This window comes from Aplidium turbinatum, chromosome 9 (genome assembly GCF_918807975.1).
Source record: "Aplidium turbinatum chromosome 9, kaAplTurb1.1, whole genome shotgun sequence".
Taxonomy (NCBI): domain Eukaryota; kingdom Metazoa; phylum Chordata; class Ascidiacea; order Aplousobranchia; family Polyclinidae; genus Aplidium; species Aplidium turbinatum.
In genome coordinates this window covers 13,027,205-13,049,550 of record NC_137480.1, presented here as the reverse complement: position 1 = coordinate 13,049,550, position 22,346 = coordinate 13,027,205, and the positions used below count along the sequence as shown (strand labels likewise).

At 37.0% G+C, this 22,346-nt stretch overlaps 1 protein-coding gene across 4 annotated transcripts; it reads left to right on the top strand.

The window, feature by feature from the left end:
• The first annotated feature begins 447 nt into the window (after window positions 1-447).
• Window positions 448-22,346, top strand: LOC145777597 (unconventional myosin-VI-like). Of its 4 annotated transcripts, none has more exons than XM_082589019.1 (31): window positions 458-708; window positions 2,284-2,427; window positions 4,991-5,120; window positions 5,881-6,042; window positions 6,338-6,432; window positions 6,649-6,813; window positions 7,510-7,584; window positions 8,154-8,334; window positions 8,848-8,983; window positions 9,137-9,294; window positions 10,785-10,949; window positions 11,168-11,295; window positions 11,783-11,878; window positions 12,076-12,234; window positions 12,518-12,586; window positions 13,520-13,652; window positions 13,835-13,965; window positions 14,642-14,719; window positions 15,000-15,129; window positions 15,852-15,942; window positions 16,167-16,317; window positions 16,881-17,012; window positions 17,143-17,252; window positions 17,629-17,707; window positions 17,833-17,882; window positions 18,178-18,300; window positions 18,675-18,760; window positions 19,010-19,141; window positions 19,425-19,691; window positions 20,322-20,416; window positions 20,609-22,346. In XM_082589019.1, exons 1-31 carry the CDS (start codon window positions 592-594, stop codon window positions 20,705-20,707), a joined length of 3,867 nt encoding a protein of 1,288 aa, XP_082445145.1. In that variant the 5' UTR covers window positions 458-591; the 3' UTR covers window positions 20,708-22,346. The 4 variants fall into 4 exon arrangements, 3 of the variants coding, with proteins under 3 accessions (XP_082445145.1, XP_082445146.1, XP_082445147.1); XM_082589020.1 differs by having other exon boundaries at window positions 6,338-6,437; window positions 6,654-6,813; XM_082589021.1 differs by lacking the exon at window positions 12,518-12,586 and having other exon boundaries at window positions 459-708.

Genomic DNA, 22,346 nt, shown 5'->3' with positions numbered 1-22,346 from the left:
TGATAAGAGAATATGATCTGGTTAGCCTAGTCAATTAGTGCACAACTGTACTGGTAGTAGGTTACCAGTTATATATATCCCATGGGTGCTTTTTGCCACGATTGACTTTCTGAAAAATAATGCGTTAAATATTTTTTAAAAATTTTGTAATTTGCGGTGTGCGGTGCAGTGTCAAAGTTCCAGATAAATTGCGGTGTGCGGATAGATGATTCAGTTGTGGTGCGGTGTGTGGATAAAAATTTTGGGTTCGCTGCATCTCTGGTAGACTCTGTTGTAACATTATTGACAATTTTAACGTTATTATGTATTATTAACAACGTTATTGAACAATTTTGCTGTTTTTTACCCAGTTTGGCTCTCGAGCATAGTTTGACTGTGGATGTGGCGCTATATAAACGTTGTTATTATAACTATTACTATTTTTCTCAAAAGCTGTCTGACAACCCTGACTAAAACCAGTAGAACTATGGTGATTAACAGTGATACCCAGAGTTGATTTAAGTTACTAATTAGGCTATTGTGTGAACAATATTTTGTAAAGAATAATGTTGGTGTAACCTGGAAGTGTACTGTAATTGTCTTGATTTCAAAATGGATAATGGAAAAATTGTTTGGGGTCCTCATGCTGAACATGGATTTATATTGGGAACAATTGTAGATATTGGTCGAACTTCGATTACAATAAGACCAACTGCATCTGGAGTAAAGGTAGGAGTAGGCTATGTTGTTGTGGAATGCTGGTTTAACTAAGCCTTTGATACCATAAAACATTTTAATGTACTGTACTAAATACTCTTTTTTTCTTACTCATGAAAAAACCCAAAAAATAGTTTGATTTTAGCTTTAATAATTTTACCTTAAAAGCTGTAAATAAAAATATATTTCAACAGAAACTGCAAAAAATATGGTCTAGCCAAAGAACAAAAATCATAGATTTACGAAAAGTACATTAATTATTACTGTAGCGCTCCAGTTTCTCTTGATGATTGACAACGTAGTTTGTTCTAATGGTTGCTATGAAAGCTATAAGAAAGTACCTAAATATTTAGTCCTTCTCCCATGTGGATTTACTCATACAAACTAGCTTAAACAGTAAATCATTGCAGAATACTTTATTTTCTTTTTAGTTTATCGTTGATGTTAAAGCTTTGGCAAAGAGTTCACTTTGTTGAACCATAGACAGACAAAACAAAGTAACTTCAATGGGTTTGACATGTTTTGTTACACAAAGAGATCTAACATTTAATTAAAATAAACTCAAACGTTCTACAATGTATATAAAATGAGCAATTGAACATGTAACATAAATCTGGCTATGCACTATAACTATAACTCAAATGACATTTGGGATTGTGGGTACCGTACTATAGTCTCAGAGACCATGGTAACTACTGTATAACCTTAACTTATATTAAATGTAAGATGATGTTAGCCTTTGTCACCTGTATTCACAGGCTTTGCCAACTCTAATTTGAACTTTTGGTCCAATGTACTTAACTATAATGCATAGTGTAAATATAGCCTCAATAGTGTTGCCAGATAAGAAGTTCTGCCCTAATTTGAGAAAAGTTTAAAGCTGTTGAAAACATCCTAACTGGCAACACCTGATTGTAACCATGGTGACAAAGTGTGTAAAAATAGCCAAGCTTCGTTTTATATATATATATATATATTATATATGTTTGAAATAATAGTTTTGGAACACAAAATTGCCAAAGTGTAACCACTAAATCTTAATTTGCTAAAAAACTCCTAACTCTTAGTTTCAAACAATGACAAATCCTTTCCATTAGCTGTGTTTCTAGATACTTTAAAATTTTCAAACACAAGTGCCAAAATTTCTTCCAACAAAAGTAGTCCAAAATCACAAGAATTATACACAAAGTGACAAAGACCATATTTATCAACCATATACTGCTCAGACTATCAATTTATTGTACTAGCGATTCTGACTGCTATCAAGTATATATAGCAAATCAGTCACCAGTCAAATTTGAAGCTTGCACATTTACGACGGGGCCTGTGTTTTTAACAAGCATGCCAATGCGTGATTGCAGGAAGAAAAGCTAATCCTTATTAAGTTTAAAATAATATCAACAGTTGTTTAAGTATGATACAGTAGTAACTGTGCACAACTTTTACAGTACAGTCTGTTGCATTTTTTGAACATGTGCTGTTTCTTGGGAATAAACTAGTGATTGATCGACCATGGCTCTTTAATCAATTTATTCCTTAACTCATCAATTTGTGACATTGTGCTTATATTTTGTTGTTATCAAACAGCCAATCACAGCATCATACAATCAAGTGTTTCCAGCTGAAACTGACTGCAATAAAGATACAGATGACAACTGTGCATTGATGTACCTGAATGAAGCCACACTACTTCATAACTTACGTCTACGGTATAAAAAAGATGTGATTTATGTAAGTTGAATATGTACACTGTACAGTATGAATATAACTATTCTTCATGCTGTCTTTTTCTGTACAGTTTTTAGTGAAAATTCACTGCCATTCTTAAATATCTGATCGGTATTTTCTGCACTAAATAATGCTATTTGAGGTAGTTTTTTTTTTGTGCTTGGAACAAAAAGTAAAATGCTCTTCAGTGTGAGATGTGACTATGGCTGGACTAATATGATAGATCAGTAGTTCTCAAACTGTGCGTCGCGACGCCCCGGTGCGTCGTTGCAATTTTCCAAGGGCGTCGCAGAAGAGTTTCGCTCGTAGCTGAATTCAGTTTATCTTATAAAGATGAGGTTAATCCTTTGATTAGCAGTTTCAGTTGTCATCAAAGTTGTTAACTTCATTAAAACACGCCCACTGAAGTCAAGAGTTTTCAAAAAACTTTGTGGAGAAATGAATGCAGCGCATCGGAGTTTGCTCTTTTAATTTTCATCCAGGTGGCTTTCGCTTAGAAAATTCTGTGAACGCTTCTACGAATTGGTGGATGAACTTCAGGCTTTTTTGCAGCAAGAAAATAATCCACTTGCAGATTGTTTAGCTCAGAACAATTTTTTATTGAAATTGGCTTACTTTAGCCTACTTGTGTGATATCTTCGCCAAACTGAACATTTCTATGCAAGGGCCGAATAATAATATTTTATTTGCATCAGACAAAGCTGTCCATATCCAAAAAAATGACATATTCATAAAAATGACATTTCAGATTCATAAAAATGACATTTCAGATAAAATTGCAGCATTCGTTAAAAAGCTGCTATTGTGGAAGGAAGATATAGCAAACCTGTATGGAAGCTCTCGATACTTCACTTTCTTGTCCAATTTGCTTGAAAAGAAAAGTATGACGCTGCCTTCAAATTTGTGAAGCATATTTGGGCAACATTTGTCCAAGCTCGAGTCGAAATTTGCAAAATACTTTCCAAAAAATTTATCAAACTACGAATGGATTCGTGATCCTTTCGTCCAACCTACTCCACTTTCTTTTACTGCACAAGAAAAAGAAGCCTACATTGACCTTTGTTGTGACAATTCCCTGAAAAGGATGTTTAATTCAGGAAATCCGGCAAATTTCTAGATTTCAATGAATGGCGATTATCCAGCTTTGGTGAAGAAAGCACTACGAATTATTATCCCATTTGTCACGTCATATTTATGTGAAGCAGGATTTTCTGCCTTGGCGGTGATAAAAAGCAAATTTCGATCACCAATAAACGCTGAAAGAAAAATGCGGGTGGCAATTTCAAAAATTCTCCCAAGATTTAATGAACTTTGTAAAAACAAACAAGCCCACACGTCACATTAAATAATATGCATGGCTTTTTGTTGTTGTATCACCAAACAAAACTTTAATAATAAGTTTCCTCATTAACTTTTATTTGCTGGTGCGTCGCAAGTCCAGAAAACTTTTCCAGAGGCGTCGCAACAAAAAAAAGTTTGAGAACCACTGTGATAGATAATTAATAGACTCTTTAATCGTGGTTGTGCAAAAGGAAGTAGACTTCACTTGTGACATCCTCTTCTGGCTTTATTCCCACTTCAAGAGAGGTTGTTGGTGCAGATTTCAGTTCTCCACATCACTCTGTCAACACTATCTTCCTCATTCACTCCCACTATTTCCATATCTTTTGTCACACAATCTGTCCATCTGCTTTGTGGCCTTCATTGCTTTCTTTTACCAACTTCCAACTGTCTTATTCTGTTTCCGACATAATCCTTGTCTCTTAGTTACAATGTGATCCAACCATTTAAAGTGTCTCTCTGAGCTTATCTTCCAGCTGCGTCTCATGTGACATAACATCCAAATAGTGAAAACTTAGCTTGATATTCTGCTGACTTTTTTAATTAAAGTTAGTAGACAACAATCAATATTGTTGTTTGGAGAGCAGAAATAGAGGACTAAAGTAAGTTTGTTGTTTTTTAACACATGAATGTTGTTTACTCCCTCGTCATTAACTGCAAAAAAAAAAAATAGGCTGGTCATTCCAAACTCAGTTTCAAATTCAGTTCAGTTTTCTAATTTTTTATAAAGTATTTCTCAAATATACTCTAACAACTGAAACATTTCATATGATTGAACTGAAATTAAATGACTTTTTATAACACTTACTTACATGCCTTTTTGTTAGTTTTTGTAATTAAATGGTAATTTGAAAAAGATGTTACCGCAAAGTTACTTTATTTGGACTTCTAGTTTCTTTGTTGTTCCTTATTTTTTCAGCTTCTAATCATTTTGTAAGTTTTCGTACAACAGTATAATGTGTATAGTATATACTGTAATATAATTCATTCATTCATTATGAATGAATGAAAAGAAGCTTCTAATCATTTTCTAATCATTTTAGAAGCTTCTAATCATTTTGTAAGTTTTCGTACAACAGTATAATGTATGATGTATACTGTAATATAATAAATTGCATTAAATGTGCAAAATTTATTTTTGCATAACTGACAAGTATATATGAAAATTTACAAATTCCAATTTTGTTTGTTTGTCTACTTGAATTGATTCTTTGTTGCTTTTCAGACCTATGTTGCAAATATCCTCCTTGCCGTTAATCCATACAGGGGCATTCCCGCTCTTTATGGCAATGAACAAATCAAGAGATATAAAGGAAAGTCTCTTGGTGTTTTACCTCCGCATTGCTATGCCATCGGTAGGTTAAACATTTTCTCTTTCTAAAACATGTGAAAGGACATTGTGTTATTTGACTGAAAGTTATTTTTGGAATATATACTAATTTGCTTGGAAAAGCTTTGCTTAACATTGTGTTCTGAATGTTAGAAGGTTATCTCAGCATTGAATTCCAGACAGACATGGTAATTTTTAGAAACTTGAAGCTTTTGTGGCATGCTGAGGCAGGCTCATGACTTGTAAGCACAGACGCATCTATAGGGGTCTGCTACTATTCGGTGAGTCCAATTCGGTGAGTCCGATTCAGTGAGTTCCTAACCTCTAACCCCTAACCCTAAAACGGCAATGATAATTAGGCTACGGTACCCGATAATTTAAAAAAAAAATTGAAAAAGTTACCGAATAGGGATCGGACTCACCGAAACGGGCCATTCCGGACGCATGGAGTGCCCATACTGTGGCGTGGGTGATTTAGGTGCTATTCTGAGTGAAGTTTATTGCGATGAAATAAATGTCACCACTGTGGTGTAGATTGCAGAATAATATCTAGGATCTAATTGGCAAAAGTTCTAAAAAAACTAGTTTAAGCTCTTTAGGGTTAAAAAAGCATGGGTTAAATTGTTAATTTAAATTTAATAACAATATTATAGATTTTGTATATCACACTTGAGCATAATTTCACAAATTGTGCAGCAATCGTGCTGCAGTGACCCTTCATAGATCTTCATAGAAGATCACACATAACCCACTTTTGTCAACCTCTTGTAACTTATTGTTTTCAGCCGATAAAGCATACCGAGACATGAAGGTGAACAATCTCTCCCAATCAATCGTCGTCTCTGGGGAAAGTGGAGCTGGAAAGACTGAAAATACGAAATTCGTCCTGCGCTACCTTGCTGATACGTACGGTTCTGGAGATGATCTTGACAAGCGAATTGTTCAAGGTTAGCAATTAACTGGGTGTTTATATTTAGTCTCTGACCAATTGTAATTACATTATTACAGCTTTTTATGTTTACGGAATTGTTTTACATGTCTTTAGTTTAAACAGTAGCCAGTAACACGCTTTTTATTTAATATTGGTTTTGCGTTTAAAAGAATAGTGTTACGTGTATCACCTCACCTAAATGTGAAAAGCCGATCGATATTATGATATTAGCGTTTTCATTGTTCGTATTACATACAGCCGTAATCACAACTCGTTTGTTCGACGGTTTATATCTCAAGTTTCTTATACAGCTAATCCTTTGATGGAAGCATTTGGAAACGCAAAAACCATGCGCAACAACAATAGCAGCCGTTTTGGGAAGTTTGTGGAAATACATTTTTCAAAGGTACCGTAGACTAGTGAATAAAGAACCTAGCCATTGGTTAAGCTGTTTTCTTTTTCCTGTTTGATTTTTTTGTCAAGTTTCTTTGTTTTTCTTCTTCTGCAGTTGCCAACAGCTAGATATTGATAGTCAGTGTTTATCTGGTTCCCATGAGATGATTTTGAATACATTTTTCACATCCCGATTTTTGTTGTTGCAAACTGTTTGCCTTGATGACAGGGGAGAGTGGTTGGTGGTTTTGTTTCTCATTACCTGCTGGAAAAATCCCGCATTGTCACGCAAAACCCGAGGGAGCGAAACTACCACATATTCTATCGCTTGTGCTGTGGATCTCCGACTGATCTTCAAGCGAAGCTTCATTTATCTTCCCCAGATAACTTCAGGGTGGGTTTTGTATGGTGATATTTTAAGCATTATTTCATTAACAGTGTTTTTTCTGGCATTTGAAGTACTGATACCAAGAACGCCTTATCCTCCTTTGTATAGAACTTGCTTGACCCATGCTGATTGCTGAGGGCAAACCGCTCTATGTCTTGATAAAACACTTGCAAGTGGTGACGAAGAGTTGTTTTCATGTTTTTCTGTCCATTTAATGCATTGTTTAACTATCAATTTTACGCAATTATGATAGTATGGACATCATAATATGGCAGCAGTGTTTAAACTAAGGTCCACAAATCGGTTTATAGGGACCGCCAAGAAAACGCTCAGTCTCTTTATACAGCACTTTTCAAACTATGGGTCGACAAATAAATTTAAAGTAATTAAATGTAGGGCTGCAGTGAAATGTAAGAAACCGATGTATTGTATTGACCTTGGTTTACACGGAAGCGTTTCGTTTCAAGAAACAAATTTGTTTCGATCTGGCCCAGGTGTTAAGACCCTAAAAAAGAAAGTTGTACTTTCCTGCTGGCATCGTAATTTACAAAGTTCTTCAGTCTTACCAGCTGACGTCATTTGTGGTTGTAGCAAGTACGTGTCGTTTACTGTGATGCAACTACAAGCGTGGACAAACGGATGCAAGACTGTTAGTGTTAAATACCGTTTCTTGTACGTTTCAACGGCGATTTTAATTTTCAGTATTTGAGCAATGGTTGCACACAATACTTTCTAAACAAGGGCGACCAAGTAAAACAAGATCGACTTTCACAAGATGTAAGTACAGTGGTAAAGTGACTTAGGATTTGCTGAATCTGATCTTCATCAGAGGTTGGTAGCCTTTTTGTACTGAAACCAAAAGACGGAAAGAAAGACATCGCTATGATGTATCTCTATTTTGAAACAGCAATGAGGCAGATTAAAAATTTTTTTTTACTGTAAATCGAAGCTTTACTCAAAACAATCGTATTAAAAAAGTTTCATCCCAGACCCCAACACCCAACTTTAAAGTTTTGATGGCAAACTAAAGGAATGAAGACGTTTTTGACACAACGTAAGTGTGTGTTTAAAACCTGAACCATCGAAAAGCATGAGTTTTTTCTCCTTTGTCGGCAAACTTGACTTTTTATAAAGGTGTCTCGTAATATTGGTTTTCCAGAAATACGTGCAGTCGTTGGGTAAGAGTGATCAAATATTTCTTGTAACGCTGTTTAACAATCGATATCATTGACCGTCGAGTTGAAAATATTCAGTTAAGAGACGTTCTAACCTTTTTCGTAAGAGCATTAAAAATTACAACCAAATTCAATCACAAACTCATCTTTCCAAATTTGAATGGTTTGCAGCATAAAAAGAAAGGTTCTCTCAGTGACATCATGTTGAATGACCAGAAAGATTATCAAAAGCTAGTTGCTGCCATGCAGCAAATGGGAATATCCACTGACGAAATGATGGACATTTTCAAAGTAGTAGCTGGGGTTCTTCATCTTGGCAATATTACCTTCGAAGATGCCGGGGGATCGTCAGGTAATAGATATGCTATCTTTCTCCGCTGAAAAACTTGATTGAATCTAAAACACGGGTCGTAAACCTGATTTTAAGCAGAGAATTTGTCATAATACTCCACACTATAGGTGTATGAGAGACTATTTTCAAAATAGACGAAGTACGATTTCATTCTTATTCCTTACACTGCCTTGAAGAAGTCTGAAGGTATAGCCATTCAAGAATAGAGAAGACAAATCTAAATCGAGTCTTGTTTTTATTGCACGTTTATAGTGGCTTAGAAACGCTTTGTCAATTGTCAAACGCTAGTTGACATACTGTTTTTCAAAGGTACTAAAGGTGTACTGTACGCATTGTACGGACAATGCGATGTAGGGCAGTAGAGGAAATAGTTAGCGTTGAATAAAGAAGACATTACTATCAAACTTGCTTTTTAGGGCAATCAGTTTGAGAACATCATTTTAACTCGGTTGCGGACTGGAATGACAAAAAGATTAAAGTTATTGACCACAACCAATTGCCCTTTTTTGACAGGTGGATGCATGGTCAGTGAAGCGAGTAAAAAGTCTGTTCAGATAACTTCAGAACTGCTCGGTTTGGATCCGAAGGCTCTAACGGAATCCCTCACCACTCGGTCCATGCAGTCGGTTGGGGAAAAGACGACGATAAAGTATGATCTAACCGATTTTTTTGATTTAAATGTATTTCTTCAATGCTGAAATCCTTTTCAATCAATCAGAGTGGGTCACAGTAAGGATGGTTCGCGACGTTTGAAAACACCTACATTATTTTTTGTCTTTTTTATTTGCTGTTTTTTTTTCAGAGTTCCTTTAAAGAAAGACCAGTCAAACAATGCCAGAGAAGCGTTGGCAAAAGCAGTCTATTCCCGTTTGTTTGACCACGTCGTTTCAAGAATCAATCTGTGCTTCCCGTTTGATTCATCCACCGGCTATATCGGGATCCTCGACATTGCCGGCTTCGGTAAGGAATGATTCACTAAATTGTAGTGTTGCTGGATGTATTTTTCTGATGGATAACTTGGGCACAGTCAGGTTATTTCACTCAGGCGCTGCAGTCATTGGACTGTGTTGCTATCAGCCGCTGTAAGATTTGCATATCCATGAAATTTCTGGGTTTTTTTTTTTCGGTCGTATATCGGTCATTGACCGATTTTTTAGCAAAATGTCCGAAAAAAAATATAGTCAATTCGGTCAAAATGTCCGAAAAAATATATGATATAGTCAATTCGGTCAAATGTCCCTTTCGAGATAAAACAGGACAACGTTTCTCAGCGAAACTTAATGTTGTAGCTAGTCAGGAAGTGCAAATTTTGGTTTGTATCAGCTGCTTGAAAGGAAATATTTTCATCAGAAAAAATGACCGAATTTTTTCAAGTTATTTTGGACAAATGACCGAAAAGTCTCAGCAAAAAAAAAAACAGTTATTCCATCTAAAGATAGGGCAGTGCAGTGGTGGATGATGTGTTGTGTGATGTGGGAATTTGGTCCGCGTACAGAAGATGATGATTCTGCAAGGGCTTTTTTAGCACATTGCTGTTAAAACACCCTACTCCAGTATGGAGACGATGAGCCTTTCACATTCACAATGTATCCTGGGTAATTCTGATCCTGGTGGGGGTGTGAGGTGTTTGGAAGTACTTTCAACTGCTCGTCCTGCTGTTTCATCCCAACTTTTACTCCTGCAGCATGACGAGAAAATCTCAGATGTTCTGATATTTGAGTAATATCGGATGCACTGTAACAACTTTTACACCATGCCACTTGTTGGAGTAAAATAATGCAAGCTCGTCAGCTGGCTTGACTGTATTATACTGTCTAGCTTGACTTTGTTTGTAGAACATCCCTGTAAATCTTGCAAAGCATTGGTTACAGGTACCCATGAGGTACTCTAGACCAGAACAACTACATTGTCCATTTTTGGTCTTCAGAACAAAAGTTCTATTTTTCAAGATACTAGTAAGGAAGCTCACCATGTGTTTATCAGAAATTTTTTTTGAAGAAGCTTAAGCATTTAGCCTTGGTGCCACACTGTGTCGTAGGTAGCGGAAAGACCAACGGAAAATTTCTTTCTAAAAGGAATGACCTTTTGACGCATGTGCCACAATTGTCAATCTTACAGATGGCTATATTTTTTCATTATTGGTGTTAGTTGTTGCCCAATTGTGGCCTGCCACGTTAACATCAGAATCTTATCAGCCATGTGGTAAATTCCGTAGTTGTGTCGTCATAAATGCCGTTGGTTTGAATTTTCTCTGTAACTCGGTAATTTATCTTTGCGGTGGACTGGTGAAAAATCGGCTTCGATAAAAATCGGGAGTAACAATTGAGCTTGCAGGAACTAATTAGTTGGATTGAATGTGTGATCTAGTATTTGTTTTTGCATTGGAAAGCTGCATTTTATTATTTCGTAGAGTTTACACTGTGATGATAATAATCTGCATATTGGTTCAGAATACTTCGAAGAAAACAGCTTCGAACAATTTTGCATCAATTACTGCAATGAGAAACTTCAACAGTTCTTCAACGAGAGAGTGCTGCGGGAAGAACAAGAGCTGTACGCCAAAGAAGGTCTTGGCGTTCATGAAGTCACTTACGCTGACAATCAAGATTGCATCGGCAAGTGATTTATATTTGGTGTAGTCACCTGTGGTAATACGGATTTTTGCTGCGTCATGTCTTCTGCTGCTTTGTCAACGTCATAATCCACTTTTCAGCGAGCAGATGATGATCATGCGTTATCGAGTTTTGCCGCTTTTCTTAACCTTTTCTCGCAACGTTTTAATTTCTGACGACCTGAATAATTCGATTCATAAATTTCGTAATGAATTATTCAGATCTAATCGAAGCGCCTAAAGTTGGCATTCTTGATATTCTGGATGAAGAGAATAAACTGCCTCGACCAGCCGATACGCACTTCACCTCAGTAGTACACTCAAAACATAAGAACCATTTCAGAATATCGGTAAGCACCTTATTTACACAAGCTATTAGCGTATTGATTATAATGTCTACTCTGTTGGTTAAAGTGTAGTCGTTAATTTATCATACGCTTTTGTTGTTTAGTTTGCAAACGACGTAGACGTCGCTTTTTAGAGTCGGCCATTTTGACATTGATTCAACGCCTGAAACGTTGAATCAATGTATCAACGAACTAATTTGCTCACTGGGTTCTTAAAATTGTTCATCACTTTTCATTAGGCTGTCATTCATTACTACATGTTTGCTTCTTTTTGTTTTTTGGGTTTTGTGGCCGTGCTAACTACAGACATATAGCCTACGACATGATTTTCCATTCAGGCACGTATTAAACCTTTCAAGGTTTTGCCACCTTTTCCCGTTCATTAACGTGCTGGTAGGTCTATATCGAATTTTGTAGTTAGTAGTATGTTTTTCGTCCTGGACGCGTTAATGACGAAAAATAAAATGATTGATTGGTTTTGTCACATCAGATTCCCCGCAAGTCGCAGCTTGCCATGCACAGAAACATCCGCGACGACGAAGGCTTTCTTATTCGCCACTTTGCTGGAGCTGTATGCTACCAAACTGTAAGAACTTTTGCTTTTTTTTACTTTTATTAACGATTTAAAATTCATTTGACAAATGTTAAGTGTAAGCTAGGTATGTTGTGATAAATAACGCTTTTTCAGCACTCAGTTCTAATCCTAAGCTTTTGGCTTATATATGAGCCTGAATGCACACCAAAGTTTTTCACAACATCTGGTTATGTTTCATTTCACAAAAGGTTCGGTTTGTCGAGAAAAACAATGACGCTCTTCACAACTCTCTTGAACAACTGGTTTGTAAAAGCCAGCACGAACTCGTCAGGTCCATATTCGATACCAAGGACACGAAATCTAATAAAGGGAAACTTGCTTTCAACAGCGTAGGAAATAAATTCAAGGTAATTTGGTTATTACTTAGAGCAGATTGTATCCAGACAGCAAAATCCGTCATTTTTTACATTGATTCAACGTCAGCATATGTTGAATCAATGCAAAATGACGGATTTTGCTGTCTGGGAAGATTTTATGTCTGCGAGTGGATTTTGCTGTAAATATGTCATGCCTTGTTCAGTGTTAGTATTGACTTTAAACTTTGCTGTGCTTTTGTAAATAAAACGTCTAGCGACGTTTGTTCAGCGTAAAATTAGTGTTAATCAATGATCACACTGGGTTGGACTGCAGATGCATTCGCCAAACGCGCCAGTGCAGGTGCGTTCTCTCAACTTCGTCAGTGTGGGAAGCACGTTCAGGGTAAGCGGGTTGGAATGTTGAGTGGGGCGCCATTTGCATGCTGGTTGTGATGTTCACTATTGATGAACGATGTGTTTGAGAACTAACCACTTTTTGAAGTTACGGCTTCAGATTATTGCTTGAGTTTTTTTGTGTTGACGAAAATAGCTCCTCCGGCCAGAAGCCGGAGTTGACAAAAATGCCTGGAGCCGTAACCGGAGGTTGTTCCATCACTACACTACAATTTTTTTTGGGGGGTCAAAATGGCTTTGAAGCATGTTTTTGAATGAGCCATTGGCTAGCCCGTGTTGTAGCTGCAACAACCAACTCATTCTTTTTTGTCTCACTTTATCTCTTCAAGCGATACCTGCAAATACCTGTCAATTTTGCATGTTCAAGGATCATATTTTATTTTTTTGCTTGTTTTTTCGATAAGTTTTTATATATTCATGAAATTACCTCCGCTGAGTTTTATGTTTGCATTATTTTTCCTTCATTCATTTTCACACAACTTGTCTTCCAATACGTCTTTTACTTTGTTTTGTGTTCATATTTGCTTCAAGTAGTCTGCAGAGTGTCTTGTGTTAGCAAAATCTCGATTAGTGTGGTGCACTTCTTCAGAGAAGACAACTTCTCAATAGCTTGTTTCGAAATGCGGGTTTATAAAAGCAGCAGTGTTATCAACAGGCGTGCAATGAAGTTCTGTAACGTGATAGCATTGCTGTTATTTTAAATAAAATAAGTTAAATTAAATATGAAATGTCTAAAGTTTATGAAATGTCTATTTTCCTCTTTTATGTCAGTCTCTCTAAATGCTTGTATTAATGCACAGTATGTCTGTTGCTTTTACAGATCTGGTGATTACTTTTTTTTTTTACATATGTATTATTGGCTCGTTATTAAACGTCCAATTCAATGAGGCGAGGGTACTTAGACTTATCTTTTCAAACCTAGACTCAACTCGGCCAGTTGCTTGATAAACTCTCCACCACCGGATCAAGCTTCATTCGCTGTATCAAGCCAAACCTGTCAATGCAAGACAAGCTATTTGAGGGCGGCCAGATTCTCAGCCAGCTTCAATGCTCAGGTGATTTCTTCGGTTAACACACAAGACGAATGCTTGGGCTATCGTGTTTTTTTTTAAAGGAAAACAATAACTTTAAAACAGATTTCTTTACTTTGTTGGTTCTTGTTATCATGAGATTATGCACAAGCACCTCAATAGTTTGAAACACGTCAAGAGTTTAACATATCCACTCCACCACACAGGTATGATATCCGTGTTGGACTTGATGCAAGGTGGATTTCCGTCGAGAGCCCAGTTTTCAGATGTTTACTCGATGTACAAAGCTCTGATGCCGGACCAATTGAAGCGGCTCGACCCGAGGTTGTTCTGTAAGGTGAGAATAATAAAAAACTGGTTGTTTTCATTGTATTTCCTTGCTAGTGGATCGTGTGAGTTCCCAGACAACAAATCAGTCGTTTTTATGTCGTTTAAAAAACGACTGACTTGCTGTCTGGTTTACCGCTTCCAAAATTGCAGATTTTCACATGTTCTTGATTGGATGTTTGAACAAACTGCAGCGTTTTTAATCACGTGCACGAGACTTGTCCAGTCTTCCGCTACAAGCACAATGAGTTAGCTGTTAGTACCAGCTCAGTGGCCGAGTGGTTTCGGCTCTGGTACTGGTAGATCTAAGATCGATTCCAGGTCGAGTCACTTTATAAATGGTACCGATTGTATTTTTTGTTCTTGCATAACGCAGCGAGAATAAGTTGGATAATAATAATGTGATGACATCGTAAACCTGATATAAAACTAAAAATAAGTCCTTTCGCTAAAAGACTTTAGCTGTTGTAGAGCGACAATACATTAAACCATAACCATGGTCTGCTTTAACTATGAAGAGTCAAGTTTACAATCATCTACAGCTTCAACAACTTTAACTTTTGATTAATCATTAGGTTGTCGTCTTTGCAAAATTGCTTTTTAAAATAATTCCAGAGTTGTGTTTGACACACAATGCGCACCATAAGATAACTTATCACAACAAAGTATCACTTTCCATCTAACAGGCTCTCTTCAAAGCACTTGGACTGAACGACAAGGATTTCAAATTCGGCTTGACCAAGATTTTCTTTCGACCCGGAAAGGTAATTAGAAAGGAACAAATTTTTTTTTCAAGTTTTGTGTTAAAATACGTTGTATGCTTGACAGTTTCATTTTGGTAAAATTTGTTGAGTTCAAAGTGTTTTTACATTAGCTCACCCCATATCCATGTTTGCAATTCTTTTGGCATTATTTGTCCGAAATATAATGCATTTTGGACCGTTTAACGTCGGATAAACAATTGAAAACGTTTGAACATTGTTCAAATGATATCTCTTCTTTACGTTTTTTTTTTCGATTTTAAACAAAAGTCTTCTGTTTCAGTTTGCCGAGTTCGATCAACTGATGCGATCTGATTCTGACAATTTGCGCGTTTTAATCAAGAAAGTGGAAAAATGGCTGCTGAGAGCTCGTTGGCGCAAAGCCATTTGGTGCAGCTACTCCGTCATCAAACGTAAGCTTTTGACATCACAAAGTGCTGTCAACCTTCAAGCATGTTCTTCTTATTTAGGAATCAGAAACAGCTTATTCTAAGTTTGAATGTATTTCGGTGACATTTATGCCGAGTTGCAACTCACCGTGCAAACTCTGCACAGCAACTTCGTTTGGTTTTTACCATACGACATGAATTCGAAACTTCACGTTACAGCTTGAAAGTAGAAAAAATTCCTCAACCTCAATTGTAAAAAAGGGTTTAATATTTTTTGCGATAAAATACCTTTAAATAAACATGTCTACAGCCGCAAGGTAAGTGGTCGAGGTCGACTGGTCGTGCAATAAAGTCACATTTGAAATATAGTGATTGGTTGTTTCATGCAAGAATCGCTTTTTTTTCTGATTTCGAATGAGCCATTATATATCGATCTTATTTTTGTAGTTGCAGCAACCAAGCCTACACTTTTTCTTATGCAGTATAAATAAATAAAAAAAAGAACCACGACTAGTTGTAGTTAAAACTCTTAAGGCTTTGAGAAAGTTACATTTTCCGAACAGCTCTGTTTTTTATCGCATCTTTTGACTTAAAAATTTTTTAGAATGTTGTGATCTAATGAAACCGGAACATTTTTTTATGGCAGAAGCACTGTTGTGTCGGAACAGGTCTTGTAACAGACCACTAGCTCATCTTGTTTGATGACCGTAACTTCTAGTTTCTCTTCATTTGTTTTTACCATTCAGTGAAAAACAAAATCGTCTGGCGACTTTCCAACTACGTTCATATCCAGAAGAACATGCGTGGTTACCTGGCTAGGAAAAAGCATATACCACGGTATGGATAGGTTTCCTTTGCTTTTCACCTCAATTTTAAGTGTCTGTGAATATTATGCATATGTTATACTGTTGTTTGTATAGTACCACTAAATAATGTGTGATGGAATTAGTGTTGTTTGCGCATCTGTGTTTATATTGGAAAGTACGGTAATTTTTCGATAGAAAACGAACATAGGAAAGTTTTTTTCTGTCAAATGCTGATGTCGCTTTCAACCTTTTAAGGATTCAAGCTTTTACCAAAGTTCGTTCTCTACTTCGACAACTTCCCAAGATGCAAGACATGGTTGGAGTTTTGAAAGATAACAAAAATGAAATGACTGAAAAGATTAATGCGCACGAAAAGGGAGTCAAAGGTCATTTACATCAGATAAAGGTAAATGTGTTAATCATCCATATTCGGTTATGTCCCCACTAATGAGAGTGGCCGATTGTTTCCTTTCAGCGATTGCCTTCACTCCTATTCTCCATCTCGTTCTGTCTATCGCATCTTCTTCCTTTAGTCCGACCATGTCTGCCTCATCCATCCTTACCTGTTTTTTCTTCACCATTTTTTTTAATTGTACGTCTAGTAAACCTTACTGAAACAGCGAAAGAGGTGAGCGAGTTGTTTACCTCTCTTTCAACTTGAAACCTTCCCCAGATAGAAAATCAACCATTTTTTTATATTGATTTAACGTTTGCAGACATTGAATCAATGTAAAAACGGTTGATTTGCTGTCAGGGTCGTTCTTCTTGCGCATCAGTTTCTATTCTCAAATGTGCCATCACATTGTCATACCGGTAATGCACATTTACGTAATTCTTGAGCATTTTGAGAATTTGGTTTTGTGGCCGAAGCTTGGCGCTCAATGTTGACTTAGGAGATACTGTAGTTTCAAGACTTTTGATTTATGTTGTCAAATAATTCTTCTTGATTTCATGTGGTTCTGTCACCAGGCTTCTGTCATGGATGGCGTGCAGATGGAGAAGGTTTACAAGACGCTTTTAAAGAACGAAGAAGCTCTTCTACAAGATCTGAAATCTCGTAAACTAGCTGAGGAAGAGGCTAAAAGAGCAAGAAGAATCCAGGTACAGTCTGTCGATTCCTGGTGGCATTGTGTCGTCTCGAAAAGTGGTTGGTTTTGTATTTTGCCATGATACTGCGTTGTTGCAACGTTGGACAATGTTTTTATCACTCTTGTTTATTTTTTGTTTTTAGGAAGAGCTGGAACTAGAAAGAAAGAGAAGAGAAGCGGAAGAACTTCGAAAAAAGAAAGAGGAGGAAGAAAGAGAACGAAAGAGAAAAGCAGAAGAAGAGGAAAAGAGAATGTATGTGATTGGTGACCAATGAAATTGATAAATTTAGAGTCATCCAAATTGTAAAACTTAAAAAAACTCGCAAATTGATATAGACAATTTTTTTATTTTTACTGAAATCAAATTATTGTTATAGAGTAGCGATGTCAACATCGCTTTTCAGTGTAAATCCCATTTAGCTCAAAATATCTTTGAAACTATTTGCTCTATTTTCTAATCCGGGTCATTTTTCAAGTTCAGATCGCTTCTAATTGAGAGATTTTTGGTTGAATTCATCATCATCCAAATCGGTTTTTGTCCCTACTGGTGGGGTGGCCGGTTCTTTCCTTGCAGCGATTGCCTCCACTTCTATTGACTTGATTTTTACAACAAATAAAATTCCCTTTAGCAAAGCAGAAATGGAAGCGCAAAGAAGGAGGGAAGAAGAGGAACAAAAGAAGAAAGAAGAAAAACAGCGAGAAATCGAAGTGAGTATCTTCCGTCCAAGATAACACTAAGTCTAATATGATATTGAGTAATAGTTTCTACACAACGTGACGTACTTTATACCTTTATTCGATTTTTAATTTTATTTATTAACTCTCCTACATAGGAACGCATTGAAGCAGAACTTGCTGTTCAAAGAGCTGAAGAAGAAAAAAGGTAAATCTCTTTTTCAACCCACAATAATGTAGGTAAATAGTCATCAGAAACTTAGAACTTCCAGAAAAAGTTACAACGCTTGTGATGACTGTCGCATACAAACGCACATAAAATCCAAAATTCTGATCATGAGATGAGAACAACCATTTGAAGAGCTTTGTGGCATAAATTTGTGGTGCGATGCTGATGAGCCCAGCTTCACGGGTGAAACGCGTATCTATCGCTGTCAATTTTTGCTACACTCGACTGCCGAGAAACATTTGAAGATGTATTTACATTCCATGACTTGTTGCAGAAAAGCGGTGGAAGAGCAAGAAAGGCGCGACCGTGAACTGGCGATGCGACTCGCTCAGGACAACCAATCAGAACTTGTTGACGAGCTGCCGGTATCGCAAGCTGTTCTCCAACAGCAGCAAAAGTACGCAAATGCGTTTATAGAGCTTTATTTGCTGATCTTAGTATGCACATTGCACAAGCAACGTGAGCAATTGACCCTGCATTCTCACCCAGAAAAAGGTCGGCCATTTCACATCGTTCAAACGTCTGGTGACTTTGAAATAATGTAAAAAATAAACTTTGCTAGTTAATCTAATGACAAAAGATATTTGAAATTTAATATTCTTACTGAGGATTATAGACAGAGTGCTTCTGCTCACATTTATTGCAATATGCATTCATGTGTGCATAGGAATAATTGAAGTGTTAAATCGGCTTACCATATCCAAGGTTAACAAGGTTAAAACTTACTCAATAGACTTTTAGACGTCATATCAACGTTGCATGATCTTTCAGGGCGATGGCGACTACATCTGGCAAGAAACGCGACTTGACCGCGTGGAAGTATGCTGAGTTGCGTGACGTCATCAATACCTCTACAGGTCCGTAGATTGTTCTTTTCACTTTTTATCGCCAATCTAGAGCATACTTGGTGAGTTACAAGTCTAAGGAGGTCGGAAAAGCGCTTTTATATTACTCCCAAGACTGCAAATCAGTCGCTTTTTACGTTGATTCGATGTATGTAGACGTTAAATCAATGCAAAAAACGACTGATTTGCTGCCTGGGATTCCTTTATGATAATGGGATGAATGTTCAAGTTGTGATGTCAAAGCTCAATGTTCTCGTCTAGACATCGAGTTACTTGAGGAATGTCGCGAGGAGTTCCATCGCCGTTTGAAGGTCTACCACATGTGGAAGTCGAAGAACAAAGCCAGGAACCAGACACAGGAGCAGCGTGCACCTCAAGCCGTGTCTCAGTACGGTGAGAAAACTACTTTAGAAATTAGCGGTACACGATGTTCTTACAATACTTTCTTTTTCATCATCAACAAATTGATCAGCTGTGACTCTGTGAACTCCCACTATTTTAATTTATTATCTTTTTGTTTTTATTAATAATTTTAGCATGCTTTTTAGTCCTGCAATTTGCTTGACATTGTCAAAATAGTTTATTTTTGCTCGTCCTGTAGGAGTGTAGGTCGTTTGAAGGAAACACTATACTTTGTTGAAAACTTGAACTTATTTATTTCGTATTCTGTTGACAGCCTCCACTCATTCTATGGTGAAACTTCCACCGCCGCCACCTTCAACGAAACGATCAGCTGCTGCATCGTCCAGTGCCAGCAACGCGCATGCGCGAATTCCGAGTCGTCAGCAAAGGTTTTTCAGGATCCCATTCTTTCGGAACAGTGAACACAATCCCGACCCACAGTTCCGTAAGAAGGGCTGGTGGTACGCGCACTTCGACGGCCAGTACATCGCTAGGCAAATCGAGTTGCATCCCGACAAGGTTCCTCTGCTGCTTGTCGCTGGTAAGGACGAAATTTCTCACATAATTCAATGCAAAACCTGTGCTTTGTTCGACACTTTTAAAAATTGCGAGCATTTCAACCTGCGTTTGAGCAAGCGAGGCAAATAACACAAAATGAAAGCCACTTTGACAGAGTCTTCGTCTTTTCGCTTGCTACGTAATCCTAATCTTTGAAAGCTTGACATAATAGTCAGAATTGCTAAGTTTTAACCACAAAATGAAAAACTTGTTTGTGTTCAACATATCAACATATTTTGACCTTTTAAAGATTGCTTTCCTCATCATCGCTAGTGGATTCAAATCCAAAATGTTGACAATAATGACCATGTTCACTGGCTTTTGTTCCACAGAAATTGTGTAATGTCCACTTACAATCATGTAGCTGTAATATCAGTACTGCGAAACTTTTGTAACCGGTTTTCAAAATCACATCTGTGCAGTTGTGAGCCCACTAGGGATTGTAAAAATTTATTTTATTTCTTGAATACCTGAATGTTCTTGAACAAAACACTAATTAATGCTTGTTTTTATATACTGATAAATCCATCACAGATATACGTTATATGTAATGCTTGCAGTACAATGTTAGGTCAAGCTGATTCCAGTTTGGTTTTCATCTTTGTTTTACTAGGCAAAGACGACATGCAAATATGCGAGTTGAGTCTGGAAGACACCGGCCTGTGCCGAAAGAAAGGAGCAGAAGTTCTGCCAAGGGAATTCGAGCAAGTGAGTACAAAGTTTATGTATCTTATGTCTTTGTAAACCCAATGCTTCTTGTCATTGCTATCCCATTCAACGTAATATTCTTCAACACCACAATATCATAGTTGGTCAGAGAAGATATCTTTTTTGTTTTATAGCCAGCTATGCTACTTACTACGTCACATTGCATTTATGGTCACGTGCTTAACCTTTCAGGTCTGGATTCAGAATCGCGGTCGAGAGTATCTTCTCGCGGCGATCAAGGCGAAACAGGCCAGGCCAACCTACGCTACTGCTGTCCTACAGGCTCAGTGAGGAATCACTGGTCACGATGGTTCCTCACTTCTTGTGCAAAGTCGACGTCAAAAGACGTTAAATTGACTTGAAACTTGCCGTTTCAACCAATCATGTGCTTTTGTAGGTTATTACAATCATTAGTTTAAATTTTAAAACATCTGCCGTTATGAGGTGGTGGTACAGTACACTACAGTAGAAGCAACAGTCAACTGTGTGATGTGATTGATGGAGTTATTCTTCAACTATCAAGATAATGGGATGTGCCCCCCTGATATATACATTTATATTTTCTTATATTTTTAATAAGGTCAGGGGTGTAATGACATGTTTCTATATGTCGCACAAGTAAAAATATATGGCATTTTTGGTAAATCACTGTCAAAATCACAACATTTACCCCAGTCTTGAATAGTATCTGGTAGAGCATTCCATTCGCTTCTGGTATACATTTTTTCCTATATTGATATACTGTTATACACCTAAGTACACTTTGCCTTAGTTCGTTAATGTGCATCTTCAACACTTCGCTTATATCGTGTTCCTGCTATAATCACGTACTATATCACTCGTGTCTGATAGTTTCTGATCGACGTACTAAAATATTTTACCTTGTCAATGAAATTAGTATCTATTTGCGCATTTGCTTTGTCGTACACAATACGTTTAAAGGATCTATTGTCGATAAAAAGAAACAATTGAAATGCGGATATTTTGAAAGCACTACCTTGTTGCACGTTCAAACTAAGTTAATAGGTTTCTGTAATGACGTTGACGTTCTGTAATGACGTTGACGTTCTGTAATGACGTATGATTTGGAGAGAAAGCAGCCGTTTGAATGCCAATAATATTGTTCCCATTGGAATTCATTTATTTTCTACAAATCTTTGCATTCCGCATCACTTATTTTTAATAGTAGGTCTAGTTTTTACAATAACCCAGACAGCAAAATCCGTCATTTTTTCAAAATCTTTCATCCGAATCACGTAAAAATAACAGTTTTTGCTGTATGGAAGCATTTATCGTTCATTGTTTTAGCTGTAATTTTTTCACCAATCTGTCAATACGCAAATTGGTTATTATGAAGCATGTAAACTAGCCTGCGGCCTTCCTTAAGCTCTCCCCACTGCACACATTTCATATCTTAACATTTCACTCGATTTATATTTGTTTTCGAACCGAACTTGACACAAAGGCCAGTGCATGCTCATTCAAGTATGACAGCACGAAATCCACCAGCGTCATTGCGTCACTGTAATCAGAAAAGCATTTAGTACATATAACATATTTTTATCATTTGTTGCAACTATAATTTTTGTGTAATTGCACACACTTTTATTGTCTAATTCAACATCTTGATACGATGCACCTATGTAAGACTGTCATGTAACAGACCAACAATGTCGAGAACATTTTATAAAAATTTCATATCACTAGTGCATATTGAATTTTGTTACGCTACAATACATACTTTATATTATAGAGCAATATTGTTAGTGTCTTAGCGATGTCATTTTTTTCTGTCCTAGTACATTTTTTGTGCGGACAAGCTCTGCACCTTAGCCTGTTTTCAACGGAATCATGCAATAGCCGACGTAGAATGTACTCCGTTTGTTTGACAAACCAGCTTGGGTTGCTTCGCCGTCAATAAACGTTCTTC